Source organism: Myotis davidii, unplaced genomic scaffold (assembly GCF_000327345.1).
Source record: "Myotis davidii unplaced genomic scaffold, ASM32734v1 scaffold641, whole genome shotgun sequence".
In the NCBI taxonomy this organism is placed as follows: domain Eukaryota; kingdom Metazoa; phylum Chordata; class Mammalia; order Chiroptera; family Vespertilionidae; genus Myotis; species Myotis davidii.
This window is the reverse complement of record NW_006293232.1, coordinates 2,680,026-2,697,760: the sequence shown is the minus strand read 5'-3', so window position 1 is coordinate 2,697,760 and position 17,735 is coordinate 2,680,026. Positions and strand designations below refer to the sequence as shown.

General features: G+C 42.7%; 1 protein-coding gene across 1 annotated transcript in view; it reads left to right on the top strand.

Annotated features, from left to right (window-relative positions):
* Positions 1–8,475, top strand: part of HEPHL1 (hephaestin like 1) — a 60,363-nt gene extending 51,888 nt beyond the window's left edge. The window contains exons 15-20 of the mRNA XM_006766877.2: positions 2,316–2,422; positions 4,236–4,458; positions 5,709–5,848; positions 7,190–7,352; positions 8,050–8,124; positions 8,218–8,475. Of these exons, the coding sequence (XP_006766940.1) occupies positions 2,316–2,422; positions 4,236–4,458; positions 5,709–5,848; positions 7,190–7,352; positions 8,050–8,124; positions 8,218–8,420 (911 nt within the window). The 3' untranslated portion in view covers positions 8,421–8,475. The remainder of the gene's footprint in view (positions 1–2,315; positions 2,423–4,235; positions 4,459–5,708; positions 5,849–7,189; positions 7,353–8,049; positions 8,125–8,217) is intronic.
* The last annotated feature ends 9,260 nt before the right edge of the window (positions 8,476–17,735 follow it).

Genomic DNA, 17,735 nt, shown 5'->3' with positions numbered 1-17,735 from the left:
ATGGGAAACACTGGTGGTATCATATTAAGCAAAATACAAGTATAATGGGAAGGCCCGAGGGAAATAAGCCAAAATGTTAATAAAGGTTATATCTTCGTGATGGTACTTGAGTAGCAGAGTGATGCTTTTTTCTACTTCTTCACATTTTATTGTACTTTTTAGATTTTCTATAATGAATGTGCCTTACTTAGGTGAAGAGGGACATGTTTTAAAATGGGTCAAAAAGCCATTTAGTTATTCATTTTTGATAGTTGAAAGCATCTCAGGGGGAGAGGAGGAGAAGGAAAGGTGCCAGTCAGGCACTGATGGGACCCTGGTGGGGCTGTGGACAAGTTGGGGTGACCTTTTGCAGGCTGTTGTGCCCTAATGGTGAGAACGTGCAAGGGACGCAGCTCCTCTATGCTGGCTGGCTTTCCAAGAGTCCTCGATGTGAGGTTATGGGAGTGGAGAGAAGAATGATTAGAAAGTGACAAAGGGGCATTTTTCCTACCAGAAATCAGAGAGAGAGAGTCCCCACAGGGTCTGACAGGTGGAAAGGTATGGGAGAGCCCAGAGATGAGGGTAGGAGCAAGAAACTAACTGTGGGCAGGAAGTCCAGGCAAGCTGGAGAAGAGTAATCTGGGCATGCCTGAGATAAGGAGACTAGCATCGTAAGAAAACTAAGCAGCCCCTATCTTCTCTTTCAAAATTAAATGACTCAGAAAACATTAATGGAGCAGCTTCTTTTTATTTAAGGCTGTGCTCTCTGCTGGATTGTTCCAACTTTAATCATACCACACCATAGCCACTTGCATTTAGGAAGCTAAATATCAGCGTTTTTATCTTGTGATTAACAAGGCATGGAGGCTATACTAAACTTAATGGAAATTAGACCTAAAGTCATATTGCTAACCCACTGGTGTATGAGCACTTATGGAGCAAAGTTACATGTAAGCAGTACTTTTGTTTTGTGGCGCACGTTCAGCTATAGGTTATTTGCCCTGATGTGGTGGGGATGGGACACAGTTCAAAAGGAGATAGTGATTTAAATATGGCTTTTATTTGAGACGTTTACAATGGGATTATCTTGCTAATTCATGAGTATATTTATGACTCCTCTGCAAGGCTCTGGATTGGCCATGAGGGGTTGCACAGGTATGGTGCCTAGCAACAGACAGTGCACACATTTGTTATTAGTATAGATAGAAATTAACATGTATTGACTGCCTTCAATGTGAGGCACTATGCTAGGTATTTTACTTCATTTAATCCTCACAACTGTCTGAAGACTGGATAACTACCCCACTTAATAAATCAGGTGTGCCGTGCCAGCACAGCCAAGGGTTCAGTGAGCCTGAGGCGGGTGGCAAAGGATGTAAAAAAGGCAGACAAAGAGAATAAGCTGGGTCTAGGTGGATCTCCTGTGCCTGGCTAAGGACACAGAGAGAGAAATCCAGAGGGCAAGCTGAGCCTTTATTTTATAGCCAGAGGTAAACAACGTAGTGGTCACCATAGTTACAATGTTCTTGTGAGTTTCACTTGTTTTGGCAGCACTTGCTGCACCTCCCACAGCCCATTAGCTTCCCAGATATGATCTAGGGAGCTTCATAAGGTCAAGTCTAATTATGCTAAGAGGGCTGTGCCCTCTAATCTGGGACTTGTTTGTGGCTTTGCCAACAGGCCAGTCAGAGGCTTAACCCTATAACCCTATAGTTTAGTAAGGAAACAGAAGTTCAGGGAGGTTAAGTAGTGTGTCAAAGGTTGGGTAAGTAGGAAATCATGGGATTGAGATTTGGAACTAGATCTCTCTGGTTCTAACTAGATCTCACCTGTTTGCACATTTAAATCACCTGAGAAGCTTAAAAAGAATACCCTAGTCCCAGACCCCCCACATTCTAATTTCATTGGTTTGGGATGTGGCCTGAGCAGCGAGGGTTCACAAAGCTTCCTGGTTATTCCATAGGAAGCTAAGGCTGAAACCTATGGTAATTCAAGTGAGCTTGAGCGTAGCTCTTGGGAGAGAGACATGACATTTGAGGGGGGAAAGCAGTGAAGTATAAAATAAGTCTTCATTTCCTAAATAAACATTAATTGATAATAGAAAGAGCAAACTAGAGGGGAAGCTCTAGTCTGAAATGAAATATCGGCCACTTTGAAACTGCAGAAAATCAAGATGTGAGTTTAATGGGAACATTTCTAATGAATGGGTACTTCTCCCTAGCAAGGAGCATCAACCAAAATATATAAAGATCTGTTTGTATTATTTCTTGAGCTAAATCGCCTGGAATAAGAGGTAACACTAGTAAATCCTTTCTATTTCTTCTCATTCGTTTCAGGAGAAGTAAAAACTTACACATGGAATGTCCCTAAAAGGTCAGGTCCAGGGCCATCTGACCCAAATTGTATTCCATGGGTTTACTATTCAACAGTAAACTTTGTGAAGGTAAGATGGAGAGAGCAACCAAAATGCTCACAGTAGTATGGTTTTAAGTTGACTATTAAGTTATCACAATTCTGGTGGGTATATGTGAAGGGTATCATGGTTTAGAGCAGGGGTCTCAAACTATGGCTATTTGTTTACATTTTCTATGATTGAATTGAGTGGTTGTGAAAGAAACAGTATGGCCAACAAAGTAAAAAATATTTATTACCTGGTGCTTTGCAGAATATAAGTTAGTTGACTCTTAATCTCAAGTATGGGGGAAAAGATCAAATCAAATCCCAATGTTTCAGTTATCACATTTAGATTTTACAAGGTAGTTTATGTAAATAGGTAGCCATAAAATAAAAATATTTTAAATATAATTTATACCAAGGCTTTCAATGTGTGGAATATACCATTTTTAAAGGCGTCACCACTGCTATTGGGGTTCAGGAAAAGAAAACACATGCCAAACATAATAACTGAAATTACAAACTATTTGAATAATAAATAGGCTAACTTTATATAGAAATGAAAGGCAAGATTCACTATTGATTGAGTCAGAGATGTATATGGTAAAACAACTAGTCTTTAATAATATGTCATAAATGAAAGTCCAAACTAAAATCACATCTCTCTATATAAAAGGCTAATATGCAAAGTGTCCCCTTGGGAGTTCGACCAGGAGACCAGGAGTTCGCTCGCTCGCTATGACATGTGCTGACCACCAGGGGGCGGCATGGAATAAAGGGAGGCCCCCGCCAGCAGCTGGAAGGCCCCGATCTGCCAGGCCTAGGGACCCTACATATGTAGGAGTTTCGTGCACTGGGCCTCCCTTTATGATATAAAATTTAAGTAGTGCCCATTGTTTAAAGAGTAAAAGATTCTCTTAACCTTCCTCTTAAATATTAGATGGTTGCATTATTGTCCTTGAGTTGTACTGGACAGTGCAGGAGTTACAGGGTGACATTTAAGACAATTCAAAAATTAAACTTATATTTTGGAATTATGGGAAATGTACACTTATTCATTTCTTTCTTTGTACATCCCCCAAAATATTTATTGAGCACTTGTACTATGAGCTATGCAAACATTCTTGTCTTGAAGGACTTAAACTCTTTGAGGAAAATAATACACATGCACTCCCATAATTATAACAAAATTCTGAATCTGGTGCGTTCTATAGAAGTGTAGGGGAAAGAGAGTCTAGGAAGAGAGAGCATTGTGAGGAAAGCTGAAAACAGGAAAGTCAGTGTGTTTGGGAAATGCTGAGAGTCCCATTTGGCCAAATGGGTAATAGGAAAAGAAAGCAGTGGAGGAGCTTAAGCTAGAGAAATCCATTGGGGGAGCTCCTGAGGGGTTCAAGGACCTGTGGAGGATTAACATTCTATTCAGTAGGTCATGGAGAGTCACTGAGGACTTGTAGATATGGGAATGATGAGATTAATCTGATGGCAGTCCGCAGCGTGGGCTGGAGGTGAGTGAGCCAGAGACCAGAGAGGGGTCGATTTCTAGTCCAGGGTGAGGTATTAAGGTCCTACACTAGAAGGAGGGCAGATGGAATGGAAAGGAAGTCGCAGAATGGAGAGGCATGGAGAGGGAAAAGAAATGTCAGGTTTGATGGTAAATGAAACGGGACCATCTGAGAAAGAAAGAGGAATTAAACACTGAAATAAAGTTATCTGATCTAGATGACAGGTAACATCATAGCACTGTTAACAGAAATAGAGAAATAACTTTCTTGTAAGAAAATGACTTTGTTACAAGCACTTTGTTATAATCGGTTTCATTAAATGATTTAAAGGCTCTTCTACTCCGTTTTATTTTCTTTCAGGATACATATAGTGGTTTGATGGGCCCTCTGATTATATGCAGAGAAGGCGTGTTGAATGAAAAAGGAAGAAGAAGCGATGTTGATTATGAATTCGCTCTCTTGTTTTTGATATTTGATGAGAATGAATCTTGGTATCTGGACGACAATATTAAGAAGTATCTCAATAAAGATCCACGAGATGTTAAGCGCACTGATGATTTTGAGGAGAGCAACAGAATGCATGGTATATCAGAGATTAAAAAAGACGACCTTTGGTGAGATAAGCTCATAGAAATTCCTGTAACTGTAGGAGGTCCCCAGCCTCCTTCTCTGAGCCCTTCCCCACCCCCAGGTGCTCCTGGACAGAAGCAAGTCCTCTAAAGCTTTCCTTCACAGGAAACCAGTCAAGTCATTGGATGGCTGCCAGCAAGGTCCAGCCAGGCTGTGGACCAACTGTTTTAGGGAGCTCTACCTCTGAATGCTGGGATCCCTAAATTTTAAGACTATGAAATAATTATTTAAAAGTGAATCAGCACTTATTCGTATATTTCTATAAGAATACATCATAACTTTTAATTGATCAAATTTAAGGGCCTGGTTGAACTGTTTCTGGGACATAAAATACCATCACCAAATTTCTGTTTTAACGTGTCTATATTATTTAATTCTACGTAATTTAGGGTAGTTTTATTTTTAAGCAGGAGTAATGGGTTTCATTGACACATCTGTACTCTCTCACCAAGATCTACTTTGGACCAAAGGTATACCTAAAGAGACCACAAAGGTCACAAAGCTGGTTAATTGCCAACGTAGATCAGAGTTAGCCTGATTTTTGACTCAGCTACCCTTTCCCCTACCCATTTTGCTTCCTTCTCCCAAAAGTTTCCTGGTATGCTCTCTATTTTTAATGGATTAACTCATCTGATGCACAGAATAAAAACATAGCAGAGAGTAAAGGAGAGTCCCACATCACATCAACCCACCTTGAGCTTGCTTTGGTCCCTATGAGGTCATGGGCTCTGCTGGTGTGAAGCTGTTTAGAGAGTCAGCCAGGCTTAGAAACTTGCCCCAAGGTAGTTCTCAGAAAGTACATATCAAGAAAATAGCTTCTAATTGGTTCAATTAAACTTGATTCTCTGTGCTTTAGTCCACTCAACTGTAGAATGATATAAATCTGGCTACCTGGCAAATGGGGCTATAATCTACTCCACAAAGAGACTATACTGAATAAGCAAACCAACAGCACACCCTGTTACCCAAGATGTAGCTTTCAAAAACAAACTGCTATTCTCTTTCCTAGCAATCTTTGCATAAGGATTTTTTAGGAATGTGAATTTTGGGTCTAGAACGGTGGGGACATTGGCAAGTGCAAATGAGATTGTTCCATTTTATCAGGCAGATGAGAACATTGGTGACTTAGAGATTGGCTTGAACCAGATTAAGGAATGAGGGTCTCCTCACTAATCAGAAGCTATTTTCTCTTCACCATCGTAGCTATTAATGGAAAGATTTTTGGGAATCTCCATGGCCTCATCATGAATGAAGATACAATGACAAACTGGTATTTGTTAGGAATGGGAAGTGAAGTGGATATACATACCATCCATTATCATGCTGAGAGCTTTCTTTTCAAAGTAAGTATAAGGAAAATGCTTTGGGGGAGGAGACATTTTGAACTAATAAATTCAATGCATTTCCACTATAAAGTAAGAGGTTTATTTGGCAATAAAGCTGGGGGGGGGGTGTCAATATTAGAGAACAGAACAGAATAATGTGGTTATAGCCTGCCCCTGGTAGACATTTCTTAATATGTACATATATTTTATTGTGCTTAAAAACTCCACAAAAACAAACAAAAAAAACCTCTTCAAGCTTCAGATGAGAGTTTTTGCATCTATGTACACGAAGAATATTGGTAGTAGCTTTATTTTCATGTAAACTATTTGTCTTGGTTTTGGTATCAGGGTAATGCTGGCCTCATAAAATGAGTTTAAAGTGTTCCCTCCTCTTCTATTTTCTGGAAGCTATGTTTAGAATTGGTATCATTTCTTCTCTAAAATTTGGTAAAATTTGCCAATGAAGGCCTATGGATGTGGAGTTTATGTGATGGAAGGTCTCAATATAATTTCAGTTTCTTTAATAGGTAATCTGAATAGTGATAATTATCAGCTTTTACCGCAAGGGCTTTGTCCATACCATCTAAGTTGTAGAATTAATGAACAGTTGTTCACAATATTCCTTTATTATCCTTTTTAATGTCTATAAAACTCAGTAATGTCCCCTCTTCCTTCCTGATATTTGCAATTTGTGTCTTCCTTCTTCTGCTTTTTCCTCCTTGGTCAGTTTGTCTAGAAGTTTGTATTAGTTATCTATTGCTACATAACAAATGACTCCCAAACTTAGTGACCTAAAACAATAATCGCTCATCTCAATTTCTCGGGGTCAGGAATCTGGGAACAGTTTAGCTAGTTGGTTCTGATTTAGCACCTTTCATGAGATTGCAACCAGACGTCAGCTGGAACTGCAGTCATCTGGCTTGACTGGGGCTGGAGGATCCACATCCAAGCTCACTCACAGGGCTGTTAACTGCAGGCTTCAGTCCCTCACCATGTGGGTATGGCATGGGAGCTGGCTTCCCCAAGAATGAGCGATCTAAGAGGAGAAAGCAAGAGAGAGGGTATAAGGCAGAAGCCACTGCCTTTTATAACCTATTCTTGGAAGTAGAATGCCATCACCTCTGCTGTAGGCTATTGGTTTCATAGACCAACTCTCATGCAATGTAGAGGACTACAAAGGTTATGACTACCAGGAGGTGGGGATTATTGGAGGCCATTGTGGAGGCTGGCCACCACAAGTTTATCAATTTTATTGATCTGTTCAGAGAACCAGCTTTTGGTTCCTTTATCTCTATTATATTTCTATTCTTAATTTTATTGATTTCTGCTCTTACCTTTATCATTTCCTTCTTTCTGCAGATAGATAAATCTTACCGAGAAGATGTGTATGACCTCTTTCCTGGGACATTCCAAACAATCGAACTGTTTGCAGATCACCCAGGGACATGGCTGATACACTGTCATGTATCCGATCACATCCATGCTGGCATGGAAACAACCTACACAGTCCTTCGGAACATAGGTATACTGTTGCCTGTCAGTGATGCCAGGGGATAGGCTTTCTGTAGACCCTGAAAACAGGAGGCATAAGACCCCCAAGGAGCTCAGAGTTAAGCAAGAGAGACAGACATGGAAATAGTAACCATAATAGAACCTGCAACATGCCAAAACAGAGTGCAGAGTACAGGGCCCAGTGACAGCAGTAGGAAGCAAGGGCCAACAATGGGGATATGAGCCAAGGTTCCACAGAGTCCATCATGTTTCCGACGGGTCTGAATGGATGGGTAGAAGCTTGAAAGGTGACTGGGTTGGAACAACATGTATAGTGGAAGGAAGAATAACACTGAGAATCCAAGAAAGACTTACAGATAACTGACAGGAAAAAGTTTTATTTGGTGAAAGGAAATAACTCTTTTTTAAAAAAATATATTTTATTGATTTTTTACAGAGAGGAAGGGAGAGGGATAGAGAGTTAGAAACATTGATGAGAGAGAAACATCGATCAGCTGCCTCCTGCACACCCCCTACTGGGGATGTGCCCGCAACCAAGGTACATGCCCTTGACCGGAATCGAACCTGGGACCCTTCAGTCCGCAGGCCAACGCTCCATCCACTGAGCCAAACCGGCCAGGGTGGAAATAACTCTTGAAACAACTCATGTCATGAAAAGAACCTACTTCTATTGTTTATAAAACAATCAACTTGCCTTCTTTGTCCAGACAACAGGATTCCTTACTCCACCAAGTCTCCTTCTGGAGGAGCCTCCCATCCGGCCACCACGGCACCCTCTCATGGTAAGGACCCCTCCCTGACCCCTGCGTGGGAATAGTCCATCTCACACTCCAGGGAAAGGCAGAGGCCTGACACCTCACTTTTCTTTTTCACAGAAGAGCCTGTCAAGGAGCAACTCTATTTCTTTGGCAAGAATCTGAGTCCCAGAGGAGCTAAAGCAGCCCTGGTCATCCTGTTTATCATCGGACTCCTCCTCCTGATCGTCACCATGACCCTGTCCCTCAGACTGCGCTCGGCACGGAAGCAGGTGGCCTACCAGGCGGTGCAGTCCTGCGCGCTCCCCACCGACGCCCTGTGAGCGGCTGCTCTTGCTCCGCAGGGGACCTGGACAAGGCATGGTTCACCAAGGAAGGTCCACACTGTACCCTGGATGGGCGCTGATCCTCGGGAACGCAGTCAAAGCAATTTGCTTTTAGTTATTTGTTTTTAAATGGGCTGTGCGTAATCCTCAGGTATGAAATACAGAGAGGAGAATGGGCGTGACTGACAGGCCTGCTCTCAGAACACATTTGCTGAAGTGTGGATTCCCTTTGAAAGATGTCTTTCGTGTCCAGTTCTCACACTTCTTAGATTAGACAGTGAGTGCTTCCTTAGCTAACCGTCAAAGTTCTCAGATGGACAGCTTCTGGAAAGTTATACTGCCTCCGACATCTAACCGGAACAGCACTGGTTTCTCAACCCCGTTAAACAAGATGCTTCCTTTCGCTGTTCCAGGGAAAAGAGCTTTCTCAGGAGTTCATGGAAATGTGTGTGTCAGTATCTGCTGATAGAATCGGATTAAGTGAATATTTTAGAGCGTTAGTCAGCTCTCCCGGCCTTTTCCACTTGAATATAAACAGCTGGCACGCTATTTGTTACAGAAGGCAAAGTTATACGCATTTTTAAAATATTGGTGCTATTTTTATGCAAACTGATAGAGATACTTGAATGTGTATGACTCACTTTATGTTATTAGTTTTTACCGTATGTTTCTATGGCAACGTTTGTATTTTCAAGAATCAACTAGAGAACTTGAATCTGTGTTTCAGAAAGTGGAGGGCTGGAATCTGAAACAGGGGGTTAGGTTCTCGCGTGGTGAGTCAGGGCTCTCCGAGAGTTTTGAGAGAGCTTCTAAGATGGAAGGAAACTTTGCAGGAGGCGAGTCTGGGCTTGAGTCTTGAGTCTGATTTTTTATTCACTTCGGGGTTCTTTCCAAGTCTCCATCTTCCAGGAAATAAAAACAGTCTCATCATGTCAGGAACACCAGGAAGAACTCGGTAATGCAGCTGACTGGTTGGGAGGAGAAGGGAACCTCATAAAATCCGTGATTCTATGCCTTTTAAAGACATAGCCCCTTATGAGAGAAGAGGGGAAAAAAAGGAAAGGCTAGAAAGAGAGTCCCAGTGGCAATTATTTACACCATTAAATCAGCTTTCAAAGGCTCAAATGCAAAAATAACATCTTGAACAACTCAACTCAATCCACTATGAGGCAAACCATACTCTTTGTATGCATAAAGGTTAGGTGTAAGATTAATAAAAGCAATATTGTTTATTACAACTAGACTGAGAAATTGCCCTTAGTTCAGGGCAAGCTGCTCTGTGATGCCAATGCCGATGCCAGACTAGTGACAGTAGAACATCTGCCCTAGCCATGGATCACTTGGATGTCCAGATGAATGAGTAGGATCTAATAAATACTGGTGGAGGGAACTTTCATACTTTCGTCTTCATCTTGGTGAGGGGAAATGGGATTTAGTAGAAGCTAGCTTTACCTACGACAGGATGTGAATGCTAATAGTTCTGTTCCTTGTTTGGTTGAATGCCCTATCAAGCAGGGGTGTGAACTCCACCCTGCTAACCACTGATAATGTGATTTTGTAATAGGTGCTCTACAGTTTTCATACATGTGTAGACTGCATCATTTCATCATAATGATTATGAGAAATGTCTTATTTATAACTCACTTAGATGACAAATTATATAGTTGTAAGTTTTTTCCCTTTTCTCTTAGTTTATTTTTTTTTAATGAACATGAAACCACACAGTAGTTTGATTATACCATTTCTCTTTTTAATAAAGTTTCACATAAGATGGCTATTTGCATGTTTGTTTGTCTTTTAACTAAAAGTTACCTATCATTAAACCTGGGATGGGGAGTAGTTAAAGGAGAATATATTTTAGATATTCAGCAGCTATCCCAGTTATACTTGCTAAACACCAATTTATCTCCACAAGTAATATGACACTCCCCAGCCATTGTTTCCTCAAACGTTACCACACTTCTTCATCCTCAGCCTCACTCCTTTGAGAAAAATCAACCACATCACACACATCTTTTCCTCCAGTTACAATAGAGGAACTGTTCCTGCTCCTGGCAGGGCTAAGTCTCTCCCTCGGCTCTGGACCTCATCCCTTCTTGCTTTCTCAAGGACTTCATTCCCTCAGTTACCAGTTTTTCCTCCTGCATGCAGTCATCATCAATACCCACCATTAACAATAGAAAGCAAAGTTGCCTGAGCCAGTTTGGCTCAGTGGATAGAGCGTTGGCCCTTGAACCAAAGGGTCCCAGGTTTGATTTCAGTCAAGGGCAAGTAACTCAGCTGCAGGCTCCATCCCCAGCCCCGGGCATGCATGTGGGAGGCAACCAATCCGATGTGTCTTTCTCCCACCAATGTTTCTCTCTCTCTCTCTCTCTGTCTCTCCCCTTCCCTTCCACTCTCTCTAAAAATCAATGGAAAAATATCCAGGGGTGAGGATTAACAACAACAAAAGAAAGCAAAACAAGAGCCCTTGTCCTTAACTCCATACACCCCTCCAGCCCAGTTTCTCTGTTTCCTTGGTAGTAGAACTTAAAGCACTGTCCATGCTAGCTGCCTGTACCACCTCACCCCATGCATTCCTCAACCCACTCCAATGGCTTCCAACCCAGGGTGCCCAATCCTCTCTTCCCCCACATCCCAATCTGCTGTTGTCAAAATCAATGACCATTATGCCATTTCCACTGCTTTCTTGCTCATGTTTGTCTTACTCAACCTCTAAGCAACAATTGAGAGCTCCTTCCTTCTAAACATCCTCTAGTTTCTTGGTTCTGCAACATGAATCACTGCCAGCCTTCCATCTTCCTCAAGTCTCTTTGCTAGTTGCCTATCCTTTCTCAGACTTCAATGTCAGCATGCCTCAGGGTCTGACACTAGCACCTTTTCTCTCTTATGCTCTCTGGGGTAGACTAAATAATGTCCCCAAAGATTTTTGTCCTAATTCCCAAACCTGTGAATGTTACTTTATATGGAAAAAAAGGACTTTGCAGTTATAAGCAAGTTAAAGATCTTAACACATTGCGGACGGATCACGAGAACTATCATATTTTCTGTTCTAAGGTTTGTGGCCAATCACGAGAATTCTTTAAAAAGATATTAGCTTGTAAAAACATGTAATAAATAACTTCAAAATACAATGGGTATTTGATTTTAAAGCGTGCCTTTAACATTTATGTAAAACTTTTTTGTGCTCATTCAACAGAAACTTATCTGGCCACTGGGTAAAGCTAGCAGTAAAACTACTGGTCCGCAATGTGTTAGTATGAGAAGAGGATACTGGATTACCCACATTGGCTCTAAGTGTAATCACAAGTGTCCTTCTAAACGAAAGGCAGAGGGAGACCTGATTACAGAGGAAGGCATTGTGACGCAAAATTCTTCGCTGCTGGCTTTTGGGATGGAGAAAGGGGCTACAAGCCAAGGAATGCTGCCTTAAATGCTGGAAAAGGCAAGGGAACAAATTCTTCACCACAGGAGGGAGCATGGCACTCTGACATCTTGATTGCACTCCAGTGAAACTGATTTCAAACTTCCCGAGTTCAAAGAGAACAAATGTGTCCCACCAAATCTGTGGTAATTTGTTATACCCCTCTCCATAGATCATGTCGTCCATCTTCACGGATCTGAAAAACATCTTTATACAATAAATTCAAAGTTGCTTCTCGTGAGGCTGCAGACCATAAATCCTGCTCAAGCAGGATGGACCACTGCTGCAGCCCCCTAACCAGCCTCTCCCTGTCACTCTTGCTCCTTCCACCCAGCCCACACAGCTGCAGCAGTGTTCTTCCACATCTGACACATCACTTCCTGGCAAATACCCTGCAATGTTTTCCCATTTCAATTTCATTTTCCTTTTCCTTTCTGAAAAAACCCCAAATTCCCCAGTTGCCGACACCAGAAATATAAAAATAAACAGGAAATGCACAAACATTAGTCAACTTATTTTTAGCTTATTTATCTCATTCACGAAGTCAATAATCCCCTCACTGACCATTCCTTTTCTACTATCTAGAGTGGACAGTCTGTTTCTAATCCACCTGCCTGCCCATTCTGGGCAGCCCCCACCCATCTGACCCATTTTAATTTCAGAGTTACGGATTTAGGGTGGACACTATAACACTGCAGAAAGACCACGGGCTTCAGACTTAATAACCCTGTTTTGGACCCTGGCTTTATTCTTATCAATGTTTTCATAATATTCATAGGCCCATTAATAATAGCCATAGGCCCATTCTGATTTGGTCCAGGCCCACCTCTCCAACTTCGACTCTGCTCCAGCTTGTATCAGTTCTTGTGCCCTACTAGTTCTTTCTCACCTCGGGGCCTTTGCGTGTTTCTATGCCAGGGATGCTCTTCCTCTCCAGCACCCTCATACCATTTCCTACCTTTTGCATTTCAGCTGTGAGCTTCCTAGAATGCCTTCTCTAAAGTGGGTCCCTCTTCTTGTTATTGCCTATCTCTATTGTTCTCCTTTGTAGCACTTACCACCCTACATAAACATTTAATTGCTCTGTTAATTTTAATAATATCTGCCTCTTTGACTGGAATTTGGCTCCAATCACAGCAAGATGCCTGACCTGTTTTGTTCACTGCTGCATCCCCAGCGTGGACCGTAGTACAGATACATAATAGTTGCTCAGCAAATATTACTTGAATAAGTGAATGAATGACTATATAAACAGAACAGACAGTGTAGTGAGTTCAATTATTTTGACTTAGACTATTTTGGTTGCAAAAGGTCACATATTCCAGGGTCAAAAGTCAAAGGTCTCAAACAAACAAAACAGTTCTGGGGCAGTAGCTTTGAGGCCCACTACTGCCTTGGCCTCCTTCAAACAAATGACACTGGGGTAAGGGGTGGGGGCAGGGAGGACTATTTTATCCCCGGATGTACCTTACGATGATTGTAAAAAAGCAATATCAAAACAAGGGAAGTCTAAGAAACTGTCACAGCCAAGAGTTGCTAAGGAGACATGACAACTGTCCACACAAGAATGTCCAGCCTAAGAATAAGTCTTATAACAGTTTATTTGAGCCAAACTGATGACAATTTCTGGGAAGCAACATCTCAATGCATTGAGAAAAAGCTCCTGAGAATGGCAGTTTTGCAACTTATTATTTTCATTGTTTTTTTTTTTAATTTTCACCTTTTTAATAACTTAAAAATTTTTCACTTACAGTTGACATACAATATTATGTTAGTTGCAGGTGTACAACATAGTGATTAGACATTTATGAAATTTACAGCTTATTTTATACACTAGGATCAAAGGAGAAGACATGAGCCAGGTTACATGAAATCCATTGGTGGTAGATTAGAAAGGCGGGAGAGAGCAAAGCAGGAAAATCTCTGAGATTGGATAAAAAGTAAACCAAAGACACATGTACTTGTTTTACATTGGTGAGTAAAGGATAGTTAACAATTAACAGTTATAGCACAGAGATGGTATTTGGGCAATAAGATAACAGAGAGGGTTTCTGTGGTCTCTTGCTCCAGGAGACTATGACCTGGGAAGCCTGGAAAAAAGGGATTACTCTGACATTCCAAAGGTATATGTTATCTTAGATGCAAAAAGACAATAAACATGCTCACTTACGGTAAAGATTGACCTTTGTCAAGGAAGATACCTACCGAGGACTAACTGCCATGACTTGCTATTGGTTGCAAATTTTTATGTTCAGATCATCCTATGTGGTTACTTTCAGTCTGTTAGTTTGTAAGTCCCACCAGGCAGGCCTCCCCTGCGCTTGTCAGGTTTAGTATGTGACCCCTTTTTCGTCCACACAGTTAAATATAATGTGGTATCCTGGATGGAATCCTAGAACAGAAAAAAGACAGGAGGTAAAAATTAAGGAAAATATTTAATGTATCAATATAGGTTCATTAATTGTAACAAATGTATCACCAATATAAGATGTTAATAATAGGGGGAAATGGGTGCAAGAGTGGAAGTATATAGGAACTCTGTACCAACTGCTCAATTTTTCTGAAACTATGAAATGGCTCTAAAAATTAAAGTCTATTTAAAACAACAACAACATTACATACACTCTGGTGTGACACCTTAACTTCTGAGGTTGATATGACAGCTATCATAATGCTGAGCACCCATGAAGTGGCAGGCACCGTTACATATATTATCACATGTAATGCTCAGAACAACCTGGTGAGGCAGGCGGTGTTAGCCTTAATTGGTAAGTGAAGAAACTGAGGCTCAGATTTCCAGTGACACATCCTTGATCAGACAGCAAGTATGTGGCAAATCTAGGAGTTGAAACTGCCTTCTTTTCCTCCCCCAAACCTTGACACACATCAGATTATTTGATCTGATTTTTATAGTAGGAAAAATGGCTCCCTTAACTATCACTTTCTTTTGTGCCATTCACCTCTGTCCTCAAAGGCAGGGCACCAGTTTGGGATCTCACTGCTCCTCATGTGCAAAATTTCGACAGCCTCTTACCTGGCCTCCCCACCTCCAATATGTGTTCCAATCCACTCTACATGTGGCTGACAGATTCACCTTTTTAAAGCACAACTCTAGTTACATTACTTCTCTCCAAACACTCCCTAATACTGGCTGGGGGGAAAAGGCCAGGCTACCTTCTCTGGCCCCACCCTTTTCATCCCTGACTCCCCCACCTTCGTCTTTCCTGTATCAGTGTTAGATGCCTCTACCTCCCATTTCCTGGCAAGTTCTCTTTCTTGCCTCTATTGTAAATTCAACAAACGTGGATTGACTTTCTGCTAAATGTAAAAAACTCTGCCAGGGCTGAGGGCAATTTACAAAACTGCAGGTTCTGTTCAGACCCTCAGAGGAACTTGATATGTAATGAGATAGCAGAGATGCAACCCATCACACAAGGCAAAATGAGCTAAAAGCTGGACCAGGAGAAAGTGCTAGGGAAGGAGTGATTCATCACAACTGGGAGCTCAGGAAAGCTTCCCGAAGAGGGGACATTTGAGCCTGTTAGATGTGTCCGTTTTGACAAGGAGAGAAAGGTCACAGCATCCACTCTTTCGTTCATTTCTGGAAAGCTCCTGCTCCAGCTCTGCCTGCCACAGACAGGGCCTCGGTAGTTTATGCACCCCCCTGGGCACACCCCACCCCACCCTTCACAAAATCACTTACCCTTTTCAACTTGTATTATAGTTAATTGTGCACATGCCTTATTTCTCTTACTAAATCATGAGGTCTTTGAGGGAATGGAACGTGTCCATTTCATCTTTGCTTCCCTATCCATCAAGCCCAGAACTGGCCCATCTCTGGCCTCTAATATATGCCTTGAGAGTGTGGATAAATGAGTGCAAGTTGGGCTACTTGTTTTTAAACAATTTTCATGGTGAAAACCTTTCAGATTCCTTTAGACACTTAACAAATATTTATTAAAATATTTTATACAAGACACTTAACAAATATTTAATAAAATATATACAAGGCATTTGTGCTAAGTGTTAGAGAGAAGAGTGGTATACCTGGGCATGGGCCTACCCTCATGAAGCTTACCACATACAGGGGGAGACAAACATTAATGGAAAGTTAGACAAGTACCTGTTGAATTAGAGTTGTGAGTAATATTAAGAAGAAAAAATAGAGGGCAACAATAACAGGTAACACTTATAGGGCACTCATCAGCTGTCCTCAGCACTTTATATAGGTTAAGTCTTTTGATCCTTATCGCAATTGTAAGAGGCATAACCACTTTATAGATGAGAAAACAGGCACAGGAGGGTCAAGTACCTTTCCCAAGGCCCACAGCTAATAACCAGTAGTGCCCGTATTGCAAGAATATGTAACAAAGCGACCTCAGAGAAGACTTTCCTGGACAAGTGGCATCTACCTCGGATAAAGAGGGTGAAAAAGAGTCGGACAGGCAAAAGGGCCACTGTGGGAATGTTTTGCAAGGAAGGGCCTGGAGGAGGCAAGGAGCCTGATACACTTGAAGCGCTGTATGGGAAGGAGTGAAGCTGGCGAGGCAGGCAGTGACTGCACTAAGAAATTCGGATTTTATTCTAAAAGCAACGTCCACTTTCAGAAGGGGGAGGTGACATGATCAGATGGAGCTTTTAAAAGCTCCCTCTGGCAGCAGGGAGAGAATGGCTTGCAGGCCTAGGGGATACATTCCTATGCGGTTAGGAGAGAGGCTGGTGGCCTGAATTGGGGTGTTGGAAGTGCAGGGAGAGAAGAACTGCCAAATTGTCTATATTTAGGAGAGAGAAGCAAGAGAATTTGGAAGTTGGTTATGGCAGCTGGGAGAGAGGGAAGTGTTGGGCAGATGGGTGGGTGGTGATGCATTTAGCGAGATGCAGAAGACTGGAGTTCAGGCTGAGGGGAAGATGAGGATTGCGGTTCTGGCCATTATGAGTTTGAAGCCCAGTGAGCATCCAAGTGGAGAGTTGTGTGGGCCCTTGGGGGAGTGCTCAGAGGGCAGGCCAGGGTGGATAAGTACATGTGGGAGTTGAGAACATATGGAAGAGGCTTGTGTGCATGGGCACCACCACGACCCTTCCCCTCCCCCTCCACCCCCACATACAAAGCAGAGAAGGCAGTCCAGCCCGGCTCCAAGGAGACATCACGTTTAAAGGTCCTGTCTGCTCCCAATGCTGCTGATTAAAGCATCTCCTGCCTATTTTCTCAACATCCACTTTCTGTAAGTGGTTCCGAATCTGCTTTACCCCAACATCCACTCATCCTCGGTCACCCCTCTGCGGGCTCTCAGCCCAAGGCTCCGACAAGGAACGCAGAAGCTGCACTGCGCAGCAGTCACACCAAGACTCACCACCTGTGCTCCCTGCCACTCGGAGCTTCTGGAAGGGCCCAGGGCTCCCTCTTCCCCCACACGCTCAGTCTACACCGCGCGATCGCCTCTGTTGCTCTCTTAAGCATTCGCAGCTCCTTTTGACCTGAATCATCAGGTGGAAATGTTGGGGGTGGGACGTAAAAGTGGGCCATTCTGTCCCCCGCGTAAAGGGGTGCTTTTCAGAAATGTTTTCAAAACTTCCGGGTGCCCAGGCGTGGGAGGATGAGGATGGGAGGAGCGCGAGAACGATCAGACTGAGGTCCTTCTCTGGATGGGAAGATATCTTTGGGGATGTAGATGCCCGGGTCGCGGGATGCTGCCGTGCCCCTCCGCCCCGCGTCACCGCGGTTTCCGGAAACTCCACGCCCCCCGGTCCTCCGTTTCCCTCCTGGTTCCGGAAAAGCGCAGCCGAGCCGGCCTGGAAGCAGCGTCCGCCGCCGGGCGGAGCGGAGCGGCCGGGCAAGAGCGAAGCGCTTTGTTCCCTGGTTGATTCCCGCGCCTCGGGGCAGCGGACAG